Below are 19056 nucleotides of genomic sequence, written 5' to 3'. Positions count from 1 at the left end.
TGAGTTGTAAGTGGTGATGAATGGTGTGTTAAAATCTAAATTTTTGACTTTTACCTTTGATTTTAATAGATCACTGCGTGGTAATGTGTTTGTTTTTTCTACTGCTGTATTTATAAGATCAGGTTGATAGCCCCTTTCTGAGAATCTCCCTTGAAGTATCTGGGCTTGATCCTTGTATATGTTATCATCTGTGCAGTTCCTCTTAATACGCCTCAATTGGCCATAGGATATATTTTGGGGCCTCAATTTCGCACCAGCAACCAAACCAAGTGGTTTTACCATGTTCATGGATGCTAACAAATTTTTAAGGCAACTAACTATGAGGAGGTTCTTCCTAAACAAAGATGCCCAGACTAGAGAGGTGATCAACACCACACCGGTGGGAATAATAGGAAAAGAAAAAGATAATTATCTACACTCAGAGTTAAAAGTAAAATCTAAGTTTAATCCCACTGGCAGCAAGGGACATCAATTAGAGGTCTACCACCAGTTGATTCTAGAGGATCTCAAAAAATTAACAAATAACAAAAAGAAATTTAGGGGCAATTTAAGCAAAGAGGAGAAACAAGCACTAGAAGATCTAACAGAGGACAGGTCCATCACGATCAAGCCGGCAGACAAAGGTGGCGGCGTGGTAGTGATGGACACTGACTATTATCTCTTAGAAGCAAATAGGATACTGGGGGATACAACAACATACCAGAACTTAAGTAACAATCCCACCACAGCCCATAAGAAAGAGTTAGACATAATCCTAGACAAAGGGAAAAGTCTAGGAATTCTCAATGATAAGGAATGGGAGTATATCCATCAAGACCACCCAATCCTACCGGTATTTTATTTTCTGCCAAAAGTGCATAAATGCATAGAGAAACCGCCAGGGAGACCCATTATATCGGGTATCGGATCCCTAACGCAGAATCTATCCGAGTACCTAGATCATTTCCTACAGAAATACGCTACGGAGGGAAGGTCATACATTAAAGACACAACCCAAGTTATAAACTTAAAACAAGAAAAAACACAAAAGCGCACCAAGATGAGAGATAGATATTGTATTAGCAACAAATAATAAAATTAGTAACTTACATATAAAATTTCTTTAATAATCCCCGATTCTGGTGTCTATCACAGGAGTAGGGCATCACATAGGAAGTATGAAGGGTAATCTCAGTTCTGAGAGATCAGACCCGCGCGCTGGGGCTGTCTCTGTTCACTCTCCTGTCCTCCACGTGTGGTAGCGTGGTGCAGAGTGTAGCACACATGTGCAGGAACCGGGGCCTTCAATAGGTGTCCTTAGGATGCCTGTCCGTTTTTGATAGCATAGAAACGATCGGAAATAAGCAGGAACGGTACACTTGAGTGTGTACTGGTGGTGGGTAGTAAAACCGCCAGCCACAACTGTCGCGACGCGTTTCGTTTAACAAAGTAAACTTCTTGGAAGAAGTTTACTTTGTTAAACGAAACGCGTCGCGACTGTTGTGGCTGGCGGTTTTACTACCCACCACCAGTACACACTCAAGTGTACCGTTCCTGCTTATTTCCGATCGTTTCTATGCTATCAAAAACGGACAGGCATCCTAAGGACACCTATTGAAGGCCCCGGTTCCTGCACATGTGTGCTACACTCTGCACCACGCTACCACACGTGGAGGACAGGAGAGTGAACAGAGACAGCCCCAGCGCGCGGGTCTGATCTCTCAGAACTGAGATTACCCTTCATACTTCCTATGTGATGCCCTACTCCTGTGATAGACACCAGAATCGGGGATTATTAAAGAAATTTTATATGTAAGTTACTAATTTTATTATTTGTTGCTAATACAATATCTATCTCTCATCTTGGTGCGCTTTTGTGTTTTTTCTTGTTTTGCTGATATTGGTACCACCATCGGGGTTCCGGTGGAGACCACATTTGGAGGTGGGGGAGACACCTCATAAACACAGAAGCAGCAAAAGAACTGAGAGGGACCAACACTCCAAGTTTAAAGAGCCAGAGCGCGGACTGAACTTTTCATTACAAGTTATAAACTTACTTGAGAGGAAAAAATGGCAGGATGACTTCATTTTGGGCACCTGTGACGTTAAATCCTTGTACACGAGCATCAGGCATAGAGATGGACTTGAGGCAGTAGAAAGGATTATTACAAAGGACAATTTGATCCTAGAGGAACAGCGTGATTTTATAATAGCTAGCATTAATTTTATTCTTACCCACAATGCTTTTTGGTTCAATGGGCTTTTTTACCTTCAATTGTGCGGAACCGCGATGGGGACCAGATTTGCACCCAGTTACACCAATATGTTTTTGGCGGACTGGGAACATAGGAACATCTGGTCTGCACATCCTTTTAGTGCAAATCTGGTCTCCTGGCACAGGTATAAAGACGACATACTTTTTATATGGAAAGGGGGAGAGACGGAATTGGCAAATTTTATCAATTATATTAATGATAAAAATGTTAATATGGAGTTTACCTCCGAACAAAGTAAAACGAATATTAATTTCCTGGATTTAACAATTTATATCGATCACTCAGTTATTAAGACAAAAACTTTTTTTAAACCCACCGGCGCCAATAATTTTTTATTGACCACAAGCTGCCACCATCCAAAATGGCTCCAAAATATACCCTATGGCCAATTGAGGCGAATTAAGAGGAACTGCACAGGTGATAACATATACAAGGATAAAGCCCAGATACTTCAAGGGAGATTCTCAGAAAGGGGCTATCAACCTGATCTTATAAATACAGCAGTAGAAAAAACAAACACATTACCACGCAGTGATCTATTAAAATCAAAGGTAAAAGTCAAAAATTTAGATTTTAACACACCATTCATCACCACTTACAACTCAGACACCACCAGAATCCAACAAATAATTAAAAAGCATTGGCATGTGGTTAAGACAGACCCGGTCCTAAAAGACCACATTCCAGACGTCCCGAGAGTAATTTTCAGAAAAGCCCCATGTATTAAATCAAAATTGGCCCCCAGCGTTTTAAAAAAAGGAGATGCAGTAAAGACTCAAAGTTGGCTGCCTTCGCCAAAGGGTTTTTTCGGCTGTTTCGGCTGTAAGGCATGCAGACAGGTCTCCAAAGGGGAGAAAACAGAATTTGCCTCTAACATCACAAAAGAGGTTTTTACAATTAAACAACACTTAACATGCCGCACAGAGTACATAGTGTACTTCCTGGCATGCCCGTGTGGACTCCAGTACGTGGGCCGCACTACAAGACCTCTGAGGGTCCGCGTGCTGGAGCACATGGGCAATATTCGTAAGCAGCTAATGACACACAGCGTCTCCAAACATTTTAGTCTGGCCCATGGTGGCAACCCGGGAGTTCTTACCTATAAAGGAATTGAGAGAGTGGACACACATTGGAGAGGGGGGGACAGGCTGCGTAAATTGTGCCAACGGGAAACGTTCTGGATTTATAAATTGAAGACACTAACCCCCAGAGGTCTAAACATTGACATAGACCTGGGGGCTTTTATGTAACCGCAGCATTCCTTTTGTCCACCTCAACGTGTACGTCCACATCCAATGACACACTTTTAAGTACATCTATAAGCATCTTTAAATACTGTATGTACCTTTTCTCAGTTTAATTGGGCCTATCCATATTTTAGGAACTATCTGCCCCAAGAATGCACACTGGGTGGGGCGACACCGTAGTTCCATTCTAAAAACAATTGATTTTTAAAACGGTTGATTTTTAAAATAGTTGGTTTTTAAAATAGTTGATTTTTAAAACAGTTGATTTTTTAAAACAGTTAGATTTTATTACTGCCAAAGATATTGTATTATACTATATTTGTATGTCTATATTTATAACGAAATTATCGAGTACAAAATTTCTTAATTAAAACCATTGAATGATATGAATTAATTTAATAAAGCTATCCTAACTACATATGTAACGAATATATTTATGCCAATGAAGGAATCACCTTCAACAATGTATTCTATTTTCTAAGATATTTTCTAAGATCTTATCTCTTATATTTTTAAGAATGTATTTTTTAATTATTCCTATTTAAATTCTATCACATATTTTTGTGAATATTCTGTTTTTTTGTGAATAATCTGGATCTGTATTAATTAACTGACAAGTTATATTGATTTTAAAGTACTATCTTGTGATTAAGTGTTTGCCCTTTAAAGAGCATTGGGCACCTTGTAGGAAGATTCTATGAAGGAGTATGCATTAGTACTTTTACATATAAGTATACTGTATATTGCATACACTTTTTTAACTTTCACGACGGGTGTATGCAACCACCCGTCTATGTATTGTAGAACCTAAAGCACGAACATAACAAGAGGTGAATGTGTACACCATATGTCATCCGACTTAAGAAGAACTGTGAGAGGCACTACTTGAATCACGGAAGGAGAACACACATAGCGCAGGCGCATAACGCCACATCTAACACACGCCTTCAATTACGAAGGCGCAACCCACAACCGTCATACCGAGCGCCGCAGGCAGGATGCGCGCACATCCCAGAAGATGGCGGCACCCCACCGCGCAGGAAGATGCGGTTTTAATTGACTGCGACAGAGGATAAGGCTGGGTCTATTTAAAGGAACTAAAACTCAGCCTCCCCACTTTCTAAGAGCCCGAGGAAGCCCTGTTTAGGGCGAAACGCGTAGCTCTATATCGACCACTGCCTGCAGCAATCAGAGAGGAGCCAGAGGTGCTGTGGGATCTCTTCACCCGGACGCGGAGCTAAGAGTTGTTTTACCCACCAACCATCTATTGACTCCCCTAGCTGCTAGTTCATCACCCCCCGAGAAGCAGTAGCTGCTCCTTGGTTTTATCTATAAAGTATTTCTATCTGTTTTACTCATTCATTTGTCATTAGTGTATGTCCAATAAAGATTATTACCTCAGTGCTTAGTGTCCTATAGTTTATCTATAATTGGATCTAGCCCCCAGGAGTTTTCTACCCTAAAGATACCTCTACGAGTGTGCGCTCACACTAGGCCGTGTGAGTATCTTGCTATATATATTTATTTACCCTTTGTCATTGTCATATATGGGAACACCTGTGTGTGTTTGTCCATTTTCCTGAAGACCTGTATGGACGCAGGTGCTTGAAAGACACGGATATAAGATATCACTCACATTAGGCCATGTGAGTGGATAATTACCATTTAATTATCATTTGTATATCCCTAAAGATACTGTTGCACCACCCCCCTTATACTGCAGCTGACCTATATTTATATGTATTTAACTGCCTTTCCATTTATGTTTATACCTATATGAGAGGAGAATCACTGCGACGAATCCATCCATCTAACAACAAGCATCAAGGACGCAGCAAGAAGAAAAGTCAAGAAAAGAAGACCAGAGAGAAAAGGAAAGACATCGCCCAGAAGTAAGACACGACCGTTAAAGAAACCTTGATGGGAAACAACTTGCACAAGGCCGTGTAAGTCATTCTTTTATTGATTTTATTTATCAATTATAGACACACCTACCCTTATACACCAACTCCCTATCCAAGGGGTTGCCTATCTCTCTCTGAGGGTTCATTATAGGAGCAAGCGCCCCATTGAACATTAGCGAGAGAAAATACATTCCAAACTCATCTTTCCTCAAACTGTGCTCCCCAAGTTCCCCTGAGTGGAAGATGCTATGGAGTGAGCCCTTAACCATTTAAATGTGGGAGGGGGTGAGCTACAATTAGGTAGGAGGTTGCCACCCTCCAATCAGCCAAGACTAGCTGAACAACAATTGTAAAACATACTGGACACCTAACAAGCTCCTATTGAACCCCCAAAATAACCACAACATATATATAAGCATATGAGTGTCACAGAGGAGTGCTACTGAGCATGGCAATATATATTTAAAATCAGAGACAGAACACAAAACACAGACAGAGCTCAGTTTCCAGCACATCCAGTGAAACTCATACACGGTACAGTGCCTAAATATATATGTATAAATATCAAGTAAAATGGTCTTTTAGTTGAACATTTTTGGCCAAAATTGTTGTAAGCCCCTGAGCCAACTGCATGGCAGACCACAATTCAGGGGTCCCTAACGCTAATATAAATTCTTAATAACCTGTGTAGTAACAGGAAGAATGATTTATAGTAAATCTGTATTAGTTGCAAAGTTCTAAGTCTGATTGAAGCTTTTAATAACCTTTACATTACCAGGAAAAGCACTCTGTATTAGAGTTGTCGCAACCATACTGCAAGCCAGCAAATTCCCCTGAGTGGAAGATGCTATGGAGTGAGCTCTTAACCATTTAAATGTGGGAGGGGGTGAGCTACAATTAGGTAGGAGGTTGCCACCCTCCAATCAGCCAAGACTAGCTGAACAACAATTGTAAAACATACTGGACACCTAACAAGCTCCTATTGAACCCCCGAAATAACCACAACATATATATAAGCATATGAGTGTCACAGAGGAGTGCTACTGGAACAAAACTGGAACAACCTACCAGAGACTCTCATATCCACCACCAGCTTAAGTTCTTTCAAATCTAAGGCTGTCTCACATTTTAATCTGGTCTGTAATTGTTTCATACGCCCATAATATATATTATTTCTAACTGTGCATGCAATGTCTTGTATATAATGTATACCTTGTTCATTTATGTACTGTACTTGTAACCATGTATTATTTGTTTTACTCTGTGCCCAGGACATACTTGAAAACGAGAGGTAACTCTCAATGTATTACTTCCTGGTAAAATATTTTATAAATAAATAAATAAATACTGAGCATGGCAATATATATTTAAAATCAGAGACAGAACACAAAACACAGACAGAGCTCAGTTTTAGGTATGAATTGTCATTTTTGTTTTTTCGTTTTTTTTTTAATGTAATATATGTCTGTATTATATGTATGTTAGGCTGCCTTTTGCACAGGACATGACTGACAGGAGTTCTAACCAATCATGGCCACCACAAGTTTATTTGATAGACATTTATTCCAACCAATGGTGTATCCCCTGTCAGTATTTAAAGACTGCATGAACTGTGCCAACTTCCCCTGAAGAAGTGCACATGCGCACGAAACGCGTTGGGCCTTTGAGAGTTACATTTTGGCAGTGAACTTCAATAGGAGCAGACCCCTGCAAGAACCCATCAGGTTACAGACAACAGGAGAAGTGAGTTCCGGCAAGCGGTCCCGCCTACAGTGACACAATTCCGGTCGCGGATGGAAGGCATCGTGAGAAGCTGCCTGCAGTGACGCCCAGCCTGGTATCGATCAGAAGAGGTGCCTGCAGTCTTCCCTAAGTGCCACGTGTCCTCTAACAGCTGCCGCCGGACCACGCTTACCTTACACACCTGCCTGTACCTTTTGGACTTCTTGTAAGTAGGACTCCGGTTTTACACACCGGATCCTAGACCTGCTCTCCACTAGTTCTCTGCATTTTATTATATTGTGTTTAATAAATTCTCTGTTTATTAGTCAGCCTATCTGTCATTGTTGTATGTGCCTGTCTGTCTATGTCTATGTGTTATATTTTCAGTTCATACCTTGTTACGCTATGATTTTTCCTCTTGTCTCCCCTGCACTATATATCATGGTTGCTGCTGTGGAGCCTGCTGTCTAACGACTGGATCATCTCCCATTGGACATTGCAGCTAATCTTTGGACTCATCCTTATTCTTTCCATTTGGACTTTGAGGCGCCGGTCTGTATTGTTTTTCCTGTGGTAATGTACAGGTTATTAAAAGCTTCACGTAAAGAAAAACCCGCACAGCTAGTGTTAAACCACGGTGAGGTGCTGACTGGATGGAGACGTAATTGTATACAGAAGAAAAAGGAACCCAGTCTTCAAGCACTCAGTCACAACAGATGTATAATTGTAATATTAAAATACTTTATTTATACCATGAATAAAAAATAGGGTGTTAAAATAAGATTAAATAGTGTGATTCAACAGCACGTGACTGTATCATTGGTAACCCACCTATGGCTAGGTGGGTAGATGATGAGTAAGGAGATCCCTAATAGATACTCGGGATCTGTCGCTATAATTTTAGCTACCTAAAGATATAGGGAAGGAGCCGTAGAGAGCCCACTTGAAAAGTTGTCTCAATGTGGATGTATCAGGGCGTATAATACGCACTAAATTGACACACTTAAAAAAGTGTGTACGTAGGCACACTTAGGCATTATATGCGGTAGGTAAGACCTGTATTCAGGGGAACTTGCTGGCTTGCAGTATGGTTGTGACAACTCTAATACAGAGTGCTTTTCCTGGTAATGTACAGGTTATTAAAAGCTTCAATCAGACTTAGAACTTTGCAACTAATACAGATTTACTATAAATCATTCTTCCTGTTACTACACAGGTTATTAAGAATTTATATTAGCGTTAGGGACCCCTGAATTGTGGTCTGCCGTGCAGTTGGCTCAGGGGCTTACAACAATTTTGGCCAAAAATGTTCAACTAAAAGACCATTTTACTTGATATTTATACATATATATTTAGGCACTGTACCGTGTATGAGTTTCACTGGATGTGCTGGAAACTGAGCTCTGTCTGTGTTTTGTGTTCTGTCTCTGATTTTAAATATATATTGCCATGCTCAGTAGCACTCCTCTGTGACACTCATATGCTAATGTAGCGGTCATGTAAAATGCCTACAGTCATCTCTCCTGCTGGCAGCAAGGCCTGGTAAGTGTGGGCATGCCAGCAGTAACCATGGAGGTTTTCCCTCACACCCTGGTGGGGTGCCCTGTGTATGGATGGGACTGGTCACATGCTCTGACTCCATGGTTAGTGATGTCAGAGGTGTGTCAGCCTTAGAAGTTACATAAGGCACAGCACTGTGTCTAAAAGTTAGTTGCTGGAAAGTACTAGTTCAAGGCTAGTTGCTGGAAAGTTCTTGCAAGGTTCAGGAAGGAGTTCAAGTTCTTCAGAGTGTTAGTTATGTTATAGTAACTCCATGGGAGACTGTGTCCAGGGACCTGGCACAGGGCAGTGATTCCTGCGGGAATAGTGAATCCCTCATCTAGGTGACATACCTATCAAAGGGGAGCACGGGCGAGATGATCGGCTAAATACACCCCATTGTGGAGGGCAGCTATGCCCACCGTGACAATAAAGATGGAGCTGATCAGAGAAACCCCTGTGTGTGAGAGTCCAATGATTACACAGGAGGTTGCACCACCGAGGAGTTCCTCGTCAGGATCATCCCCATGCGGACGCAGGGACCCTGGTGAGGTGGAGGCGCTGCACTGGAACTAGGTGAGACTCAGCACACTACCTCAGCTGCCTGTCTGGACGGGTCCTCCCCACACACCATCATGCGGGAGACTCAGGAGTCCTGTAGCCAACAGGTGCATCACCCGACACTACCCCACTGTAATGGGGGCCGGTTAGACCACAGGGGCCAATGTGAGATTGGGTGGGTCAGGCCGGGCCAGAAATACCGTTACATTTGGAGGCGAGCTGCTGAGATCAGATCTGTCATCAGGACAGGCTCTAGCTAGGCACACTGGGAAACAGGGATAGAGTCTGCTGCCACTCTGTGCTGCGTAGGGACGGACCTAGGGGTGGTCAGGGGGCTGACGGGATATTGTCAGTTCGCAGGGACAACCTAGGGGCCTGAAAGGAGTGAGGGGCTTGGAGCGGGGCTATAGCTGACCGAGTCACCTTGAGGCAGTGCTAGTTGGTAGGATGCCAGAAGGGATAGCCTGTTAACTTGGTCAGGAATCCTGGAGAGGGTCTGTGCTAGGCTGACCAAGAGAGGTAGACGCCCCAAGTACTGCATGGCAGAGCCAGAGTACCTAGCCCATTCCAGACACTCACCGTAGGGAGCACAGACTGGGAGGAAGGAGTCACAGCAGACACTGAGAGAGTGAGCCTAGCCTGAGGTAGTGCAACACTGGGTCACACCTAGATAAGGAACACATGTGGTGGTGCATCTGAAGCTAATCTTTATTGTGCCGGTGTGGTGGCTGCCCCGCAGAGTGGAGCACCATGTACGATAATTGGTACGAGAGTGAGACAACCCAAAGAATGGAGGATCCGCGTGGCGCGGAGAACCCAAAATGGCGACCAGAGGCTGATGGGGAGGGCACCCGTGGCGTGCACCCCACTGAAGAGCAAACAGTCGCTGAGCTATCGTTAACCAGTCTGCTCTGGAGCAGAGCGAAGGCTGTGGCTGCCCCGTTTTTATCCTGTTTGGGACAGCGAGGGGCCACCCTTGAAGAGTGTGAGGAAATTGTAATAATTGGGGGAGAACCCCGTGAGGAAAACAAACAAATGGACTTTTTGGGCTTAAAAGTCAACCAAAATGGCGGTTCCCGCTTGCTAGGGACACCGCATGGGACAGTCATAGAAAATGTGGCTGGTGCAGGACTTGCAAAAAGCTGGCCGGGAATGGCGCGAACAGCAGAGCCCCGCCCTGATGGGGGGCATGGCGCGAAAGCTATGGCTGCGCCTGCATGGACAGTGACTCACTCAGCCCCCGTGCTGAGTCAACCGCTTAGTCTATGGGACCCTCCCCTGATTTCCATCAGGGGGAGTGAATTTCAACTATGGCCTGTGGGAATGCACCCACTGGGCCCAGGGACTGATATCCAGACGGCGCCACTACAAAAAGTAGTTCCGGCCGTGGAGGAGCCGTGCAAAAGGGATGGTTATCTTGCACGGAGGGTGGCTGCCAGGAGAAGGCGGGAACTAGCCGCGGGAAAAGACCCCCACCCTTGTGGGGAAATTGGCGCGAAAACGCTAACCGCGCCCACCAGGACTGAGAGAGGTGCGGCCTTAATTAAGGGGCATGATATTCCCCTGTGGGACCCGCCCATTATTGCAACCCCTGGGGGCGGGTTCTAGCTCTGTCAGAGAAGGGAGGAGCCGAAGCAGGGAGTGGCGGATCCAGCAACTTCCACCAGTCAGTTGCGAGGAACCACTGAGAAGGAGAGACCTGTACAGGAAGTGGCTCCTGTGCAAAGAATGGCCTGCTCCTCCACTGTGGGCACGATGGTCTCCACCCAGCCCTACTCAGTACCCGGCGGGTTGCTAGTAGTGAGGGTGGCCAACACCGAGACGGTGGTCGGGCTCTGCCTACAATGTGGGCTGCCCGGAGGCACGGTCAACACGGCGGCACGTTGCCCTCATTGCGGGACTTTATACCTGTGGCCTATGCCCACATTTATTCCAATTCAGCCTGCTGACCCCCCGGTGGACATGGCAAGGCGCTCCGCCGAGTCCCCGGGTGCGCTATGGATCAACCGCGCGAGTCCCGGAGCCAAGGGACTGGAGCCGGTCAAGTCGGCTGGGTCAGTGGCGATCGAGGCGGTTGAATCACTCCCCGCAATCGGGAAAAAGAGACTTTCACTCCGCTCAGAGACCCCTAAGTCAGGAAAAGGGGATTACTCGGACGAGGACCTCCGTGAGCTGGCGGTGTTAAAAGCGGAGCCAAAAAGGCAGACCGGAAGGGCGCCACCCCGTGGGGTGAGTGGTGGCCTTGAGAACAGGGCGTCCCCCGCAGATCGGCGCGCCGACAGACGGAGTCCCGCCATCCCAGGACCTGATCTAGGAGACGGGAGAGAGACGCCTATACCCCTGCGGATGGGTAAGCCAAGCAGCCCTATTACTTACTTGGTTGCAGCAGACGGCGAAGCGCTGGAAGGGCCGCGCCAGGCCCCGAGCGCACGTGGAGTGGCGGCATCACTTCCGGCGGCGACGGCGGAGCAACCGGATGTCGTCGTGGAAGAAGAGATCCCGCATGGGGGTCCCACGCAAGATGGCGACGCTTCCGGTTCCGGGGAAGACATCGCTTCCGGTGGTGACGGCGGAACCCGTGGGGAAGTTGCAGCGACGCTTCGGCGATTGGGGGAAGGTCCCCAATCACCTCAACGGCTCAGAAGCTGGACGGGCGATCTGAGGACTGAGGAGGGTGACGTATCATCCTTTGAAATATCTACGGACAGCCAGGAACGGGTCGCAGCCCCGTGGCAATCGCTACCCCGTCCGTATGCCCAACCCCATGCCCTAGCTAAAGCCCCTACCCCGGTCACACGGTCCCCGGGTTCCCCGCCTAGCATGGAATCAGTGGACATTCCCTCAGAAGAGGAGGGGAGACGGACTGGGGAAAGACAGCGCAGTGGCGCTACGGAAGGTATCTCCAGGGGAGGGGGAGAATTGAGAGCGGCTGCGGTAGGCCGGTGGTTGCCCCCTTCAGTTCCGGCGCCGGTAAAAAAGGCCCCGGGGTCATCTAGGTGGTCTGTACCGCGATCTGAGCGGTCATCAGGGGTATTTTCCATGGACGATGATAGGGACTCAGGAAGGTCAAACAGATTCCGGGAGAACCGATGGTGGGCCCCATTATTTGAAGGGTACTCGGCCTGGATGGACCGCACTCGGTTCCTCATCCGGCGAGAGGATGTAGTGGACTATTGGTGGGCGGTGGGAGAGTTTACCCCAGAACAGAGGGACAGGGAATTGCAGGAGCGCTGGCTTCAAATAGAGCATAGGGAGATAGAACCTATGGGTCCCAGCATCTTGTCAGACCCCGTGGACCCTGACGAACCCCTATCATGGGTGCTACCTGGGAGGGCAGGTAAGGCTGACCTGACGAGGATTAGTAGGGCCGAACGGGCTATAATGGCTCGTTACAAGTCATCCCACGGGTTGGAGTACCCGTATGTCCCTGAGCCATTAATGGACGAAATAGAGGAGAACAGGGATAGGTGGCTCCGGGAAAATATTGAGATGCACATAGTCAGTAAGGGGAGTGATGTGGTGGGAAAGAAGGCCGAGGAGCGGATAGAGCACCTAATCCGCATATGGGCAATTGGGAGAAATATCCACAAACACAAGGTAACATATAGGCCTGAGAGGGGATTACCACGGCATTATTCTGTTACCGTTCTAGATATGGGGGGTAGGGAAGTAAAGAAACCGGACCCCTATCACTATTTTTAGGTGGTACTGTGCATCACGCGGGTCTGTGGCTGCTGGTCGGGGCGGGCTTGGCGGATGACTGTATTCATGTGTACTGCATTATGAGGAAATTTGTGTGATGTTAATTATGTTTTCTGTTACAGTGCTTCCTGGAAAGAGGTATACAAATTTAGGTCCCAGCGAGGACGATGGGATTCACCAGGGGGAGAATGTAGCGGTCATGTAAAATGCCTACAGTCATCTCTCCTGCTGGCAGCAAGGCCTGGTAAGTGTGGGCATGCCAGCAGTAACCATGGAGGTTTTCCCTCACACCCTGGTGGGGTGCCCTGTGTATGGATGGGACTGGTCACATGCTCTGACTCCATGGTTAGTGATGTCAGAGGTGTGTCAGCCTCAGAAGTTACATAAGGCACAGCACTGTGTCTAAAAGTTAGTTGCTGGAAAGTACTAGTTCAAGGCTAGTTGCTGGAAAGTTCTTGCAAGGTTCAGGAAGGAGTTCAAGTTCTGCAGAGTGTTAGTTATGTTATAGTAACTCCATGGGAGACTGTGTCCAGGGACCTGGCACAGGGCAGTGATTCCTGCGGGAATAGTGAATCCCTCATCTAGGTGACATACCTATCAAAGGGGAGCACGGGCGAGATGATCGGCTAAATACACCCCATTGTGGAGGGCAGCTATGCCCACCGTGACAATAAAGATGGAGCTGATCAGAGAAACCCCTGTGTGTGAGAGTCCAATGATTACACAGGAGGTTGCACCACCGAGGAGTTCCTCGTCAGGATCATCCCCATGCGGACGCAGGGACCCTGGTGAGGTGGAGGCGCTGCACTGGAACTAGGTGAGACTCAGCACACTACCTCAGCTGCCTGTCTGGACGGGTCCTCCCCACACACCATCATGCGGGAGACTCAGGAGTCCTGTAGCCAACAGGTGCATCACCCGACACTACCCCACTGTAATGGGGGCCGGTTAGACCACAGGGGCCAATGTGAGATTGGGTGGGTCAGGCCGGGCCAGAAATACCGTTACACATATATATGTTGTGGTTATTTTGGGGGTTCAATAGGAGCTTGTTAAGTGTCCAGTATGTTTTACAATTGTTGTTCAGCTAGTCTTGGCTGATTGGAGGGTGGCCACCTCCTACCTAATTGTAGCTCACCCCCTCCCACATTTAAATGGTTAAGGGCTCACTCCATAGCATCTTCCACTCAGGGGAACTTGCTGGCTTGCAGTATGGTTGTGACAACTCTAATACAGAGTGCTTTTCCTGGTAATGTACAGGTTATTAAAAGCTTCAATCAGACTTAGAACTTTGCAACTAATACAGATTTACTATAAATTATTCTTCCTGTTACTACACAGGTTATTAAGAATTTATATTAGCGTTAGGGACCCCTGAATTGTGGTCTGCCGTGCAGTTGGCTCAGGGGCTTACAACAATTTTGGCCAAAAATGTTCAACTAAAAGACCATTTTACTTGATATTTATACATATATATTTAGGCACTGTACCGTGTATGAGTTTCACTGGATGTGCTGGAAACTGAGCTCTGTCTGTGTTTTGTGTTCTGTCTCTGATTTTAAATATATATTGCCATGCTCAGTAGCACTCCTTTGTGACACTCATATGCTTATATATATGTTGTGGTTATTTTGGGGGTTCAATAGGAGCTTGTTAGGTGTCCAGTATGTTTTACAATTGTTGTTCAGCTAGTCTTGGCTGATTGGAGGGTGGCAACCTCCTACCTAATTGTAGCTCACCCCCTCCCACATTTAAATGGTTAAGGACTCACTCCATAGCATCTTCCACTCAGGGGAACTTGCTGGCTTGCAGTATGGTTGTGACAACTCTAATACAGAGTGCTTTTCCTGGTAATGTACAGGTTATTAAAAGCTTCAATCAGACTTAGAACTTTGCAACTAATACAGATTTACTATAAATCATTCTTCCTGTTACTACACAGGTTATTAAGAATTTATATTAGCGTTAGGGACCCCTGAATTGTGGTCTGCCGTGCAGTTGGCTCAGGGGCTTACAACAATTTTGGCCAAAAATGTTAAACTAAAAGACCATTTTACTTGATATTTATACATATATATATAGGCACTGTACCGTGTATGAGTTTCACTGGATGTGCTGGAAACTGAGCTCTGTCTGTGTTTTGTGTTCTGTCTCTGATTTTAAATATATATTGCCATGCTCAGTAGCACTCCTCTGTGACACTCATATGCTTATATATATGTTGTGGTTATTTTGGGGGTTCAATAGGAGCTTGTTAGGTGTCCAGTATGTTTTACTATAGCGTGGGTTTTAACACACCTTGATTAGGCAGCTGGGATCCAACTAATTGTCCCGAGGTTCCCAGCTGAAGTTAACCTAGTCAGTGCTGCACTGCAGACTAGACATAGGTTTTCCAGGCATATAACTGGTGGCTTTTATTTACCCCGTCACATTCCTCCCCTGTTAGTGTGTGGCTGGGGCTACGCACGGCTGAAGCTCGACCATCCACCCCCTCTCTAGAAAAGAAGTCAGCATTTGCGTTCTCTTTTCCAGGCCTATGCTGAATCTCAAATGAGAAGGGTTGGAGGGCCATATACCACCTAGTCAATCTAGCATTGGAATCCTTCATTCTATTTAACCACTTCAGTGGAGCATGATCCGTCACCAAAGTAAAATGGACTCCTGCCAGGTAATGCCTCAAAGCCTCGATTGCCCACTTTACTGCGAGGCACACTTTCTCAATCACTGAGTAGTTTTTTTCCCTTGGGAACAATTTCCTACTCAGGAAAAGGATAGGATGTTCAACTCCCTCAAACTGTTGTGACAACACTGCCCCTAGCCCTATCTCTGATGCATCTGTTTGCACTATAAAAGGGCGGTTGAAGTCTGGGCTTCTAAGGATGGGACCCTCTGATAGACACCTTTTTATGTCCTCAAAGGCTGTCTGACAATCCTGCTGTCACAATCAATAGGAGCCTTGCAAGTACTGCACATGCTCACAAGCGCCACTGAAGCCAGAGCCGCCATCTTGGATAAGGGTTATGCCCATAATAAGTAGTACAGGCTGCTGAAAACCCAAATAGAAGATGTAATGGGGCCCCTATACACTGGCGACACACTTTATTCGAGCTCGGCTAGTCCCACGAATTCAGGTATACCCGGGTGTATTGAGGTTTGTGACTGTTTTCTGCCCGAGTGCATTGGGTTATTTTCCAGGCAGGGATTGAAGCATTTTATTCCCGCTGGCTGCAATACTGCACAGTATATATATATATATACTGCATTACAATTCATGAATTTATGCCATCTGGTAGACACGCGAAGCATTGCAGCCTATTAAATCCTAATCATTATCATTTAACAGATCAGCCGCCCGTCAGCCAGGCATGAACCCAGGCTGGGAAGGCAAACGCAACGGGGCTTGTCAGAGGTGAGGAGCGGCGCATTCCAGGTATCTGCCAGGTACATACTGGGTATTTGCTCGAATAAAGTGTGTCGGTGCAGTATGAGCTAATATAAGGAAATGTTCAATAAGACTCATCAATGTCATATTTCCTCATGGATATTGCACATTATCAGTTCATCAAGTAATATGACATTATGGAAAAGGGAAAAGAGAAGAAAAAACTGCAATGTTCATTATGAACACTATTGTACCTGTACATATCCAGCCTGATCTGATACAGTGATTGTAGTATGTATTTAATTATTCAATATATTCTCTTTTTATTATTTCCAGCCTCAGTAGCAGTCCTTTTGATATATATATATATATACACACACACACACACACACACACACACACACACACACACACACACACACACACACACGTAGAGGTATCAGTACCGTGTTAGCCGAGCTTCAATAATCAAAAAATAAATAGATGATACCGTTCTGTGGTATATAGGTGAGACAGGGCAGGGGCTAAACAAGAGAATGAACCTGCACCGCCACAGCATCACACGTGGAACAAGAGACAGTCCTGTTGGCGAACATTTCTCTGACTCTGGCCATAAGATGAACGATCTGAGTGTTGCCATACTCAAAGGTAATCTTAAAACACCAAAAGAGAGACGGTTGCATGAATACAAATTTATGCAACTGTTCGGGACACTTAGCAGTGGCCTAACAGAGATGGAAATTTTATGAGTCATAACTGACACCAGTGAACTCTCTTCCCATGAGCGCTATAGGCCATGTCTGTACATACTGTGCTATATGTATGCACAACCAGCTGTCTCTCACACATACTTATACTCCTTGTTTTTCCATGCCTATACACCAATAGGGACCACATAGTATCCACACACACTTTTAGTTGTGCTACTAACTCTCACATGAATACAAATTTATGCAACTTTTCGGGACACTTAGTGGCCTAAACAGAGATCAAAATTTTATGAGTCAGGGGAACTGGACGCGGGGTGGGATCACCCGGTGGAGGGAGACGGGAGGGTGAGCGTTCGACGTGACGCTGATTATAGTGTCCCGTCTAGGGAGGGGCACCGGTTGCTATATGTGTAAGCTTTTTGCAAGTACAGATGATTGGTTAAGGTACATTGCTGTGTGTGTTGAAGGTATATAAGTCCTGCGAAGACCCACTTCTCCTCTGGCGGAAGCTGTCGCAGGTGGAGGCGCTGCACCAAGTTATAGGTATTGTGTGTACCCCAGGCTCTCCGTGGCAGAGGCTCGCACCCTGTGAGCCTACAGGTAATACAGCATATGATAGTGGTCTGTGTTCGATAGGAAGCAGGGCTACATTTGGAGGCTCTGCTGAGATCTTAGACCTGGGGTAACCCCTCGAGACAAAATTACCGCCACCATGGGCCTTCCTTCCCATCAGGAAATACACGACTGGGCGCGCCAAATGCGCATGCCCGCCCGTCGCGCCGTGGCTGTGACCAGAGTACCCATGGCCTTACCCTTAGAGACTTTGAAAACGGCCCTACAACAGCTCCCGGGTTTTGCCAAAGCCCGCCTGGTTGATGTGCTCATAGACCAAGATGCTAAATGGAACACCTTGCTAGTGGACTGCCGGCGAGACCTAGTAGTACTTGAACCTGCCGTTCCCCACTATCTGCCATTGCCCAATGCCCCACCTGGCGGTAGCCCTTTCGTCTATCCACTTCGGGACCCGCCTGTGGGGGAACTAGATGATGACGACCCCACCCTTCCCTTTGCTCACTATCCCGCGAGCGAGGCGGCTAGTTGTCGGTCAGAATCCAGCTTTCCCGGGTCGAGCGCATCCGCGGAAGCAGGGGCGCGTAGTGATATGCTACAGAAACTAAATGACAAGATAGACCAGTTAACCACCCCCACCAGCTTACCGCCGTTAGTAGAAGCACTTACCTTAGCCACCCATGCCCAAAGCTACCGGAAGTTAAAGGCCTTCTCGGGGACGTTACCTGTGCCCATGGGAGAGGATGGGATAGATCCGTGGAAGGAACACACCAGGGGAGTAATGGAGGAATGGTCTTGCACCGACGTGGTGAAACGGCAACGGCTCATGGAGTGCTTGCGACCCACGGCGTCCACCTTGATCAGCATTCATCGAGAACAATACCCTGACCTAACCTCTCGCATGATGATCGAGTTTCTAGTTGAAGCCTATAGCGCGAAAGAGGATGATGGCGCCTTGTGGGCCAAATACTATGCCATAAGTCAAAAGGAGGGGGAAGATCTGTCTGTGTATATACACCGAGTGCAAATCTCTCTCGGGCCTTTGCTGCATCATAAATATGTGACAGCCTCCCAGATGGACGAATACCTCCGCAAGCAATACCTACGAGGTCCAGTCCTACTCACCCTATAGCCAACATGATCCGCGACCACCTCATTCGAGAACCCCCTCCCTCGTTTATGCAACTCCTGCAGCAAGTCAAAGAGCATGAGACGCATCTGCTGCTTCACTCCCCCCCGAAGGCGAAGGCCAGCAGCAGCACTAAACCAAAAGGAAGTACTGAGAAGAAGGAGGAACCACCGGACAAACCAGGCCCCCAAAGGCCGAAATACGCTGGACGGACCTCGCCTCCGTATGACCGCCGTACCACACCCCCGGGATATGTCCTGCTACAAATGCGGAAAGAAAGGACACATCTCCTACGACTGTCGGATGGGCGAATCTCGTCACCGGAGCCCTTCGCT

General features: G+C 46.5%; 2 protein-coding genes across 3 annotated transcripts in view; one reads left to right on the top strand and one right to left on the bottom strand.

Moving 5' to 3' along the window:
• LOC142464329 (uncharacterized) overlaps window positions 1-19056 on the bottom strand; it is a 794668-nt gene that overhangs the window by 305221 nt on the left and 470391 nt on the right. The gene's annotated exons all lie outside the window — the stretch shown is intronic.
• Window positions 17735-18724, top strand: LOC142464291 (modulator of apoptosis 1-like). The gene has a single exon (XM_075567760.1). The coding sequence runs from the start codon at window positions 17735-17737 to the stop codon at window positions 18722-18724; it is 990 nt and encodes a 329-aa protein (XP_075423875.1).

Source organism: Ascaphus truei, chromosome 12 (assembly GCF_040206685.1).
Source record: "Ascaphus truei isolate aAscTru1 chromosome 12, aAscTru1.hap1, whole genome shotgun sequence".
Lineage (NCBI taxonomy): Eukaryota > Metazoa > Chordata > Amphibia > Anura > Ascaphidae > Ascaphus > Ascaphus truei.
The sequence above is the reverse complement of the archived record's forward strand: the minus strand, read 5'-3'. Positions and strand labels throughout refer to the sequence as shown.

Bases quoted from the DNA above. Each gene is read 5' to 3' on its own strand.
- LOC142464291 (XM_075567760.1), top strand. From the start codon at position 17,735: ATGGGCCTTCCTTCCCATCAGGAAATACACGACTGGGCGCGCCAAATG.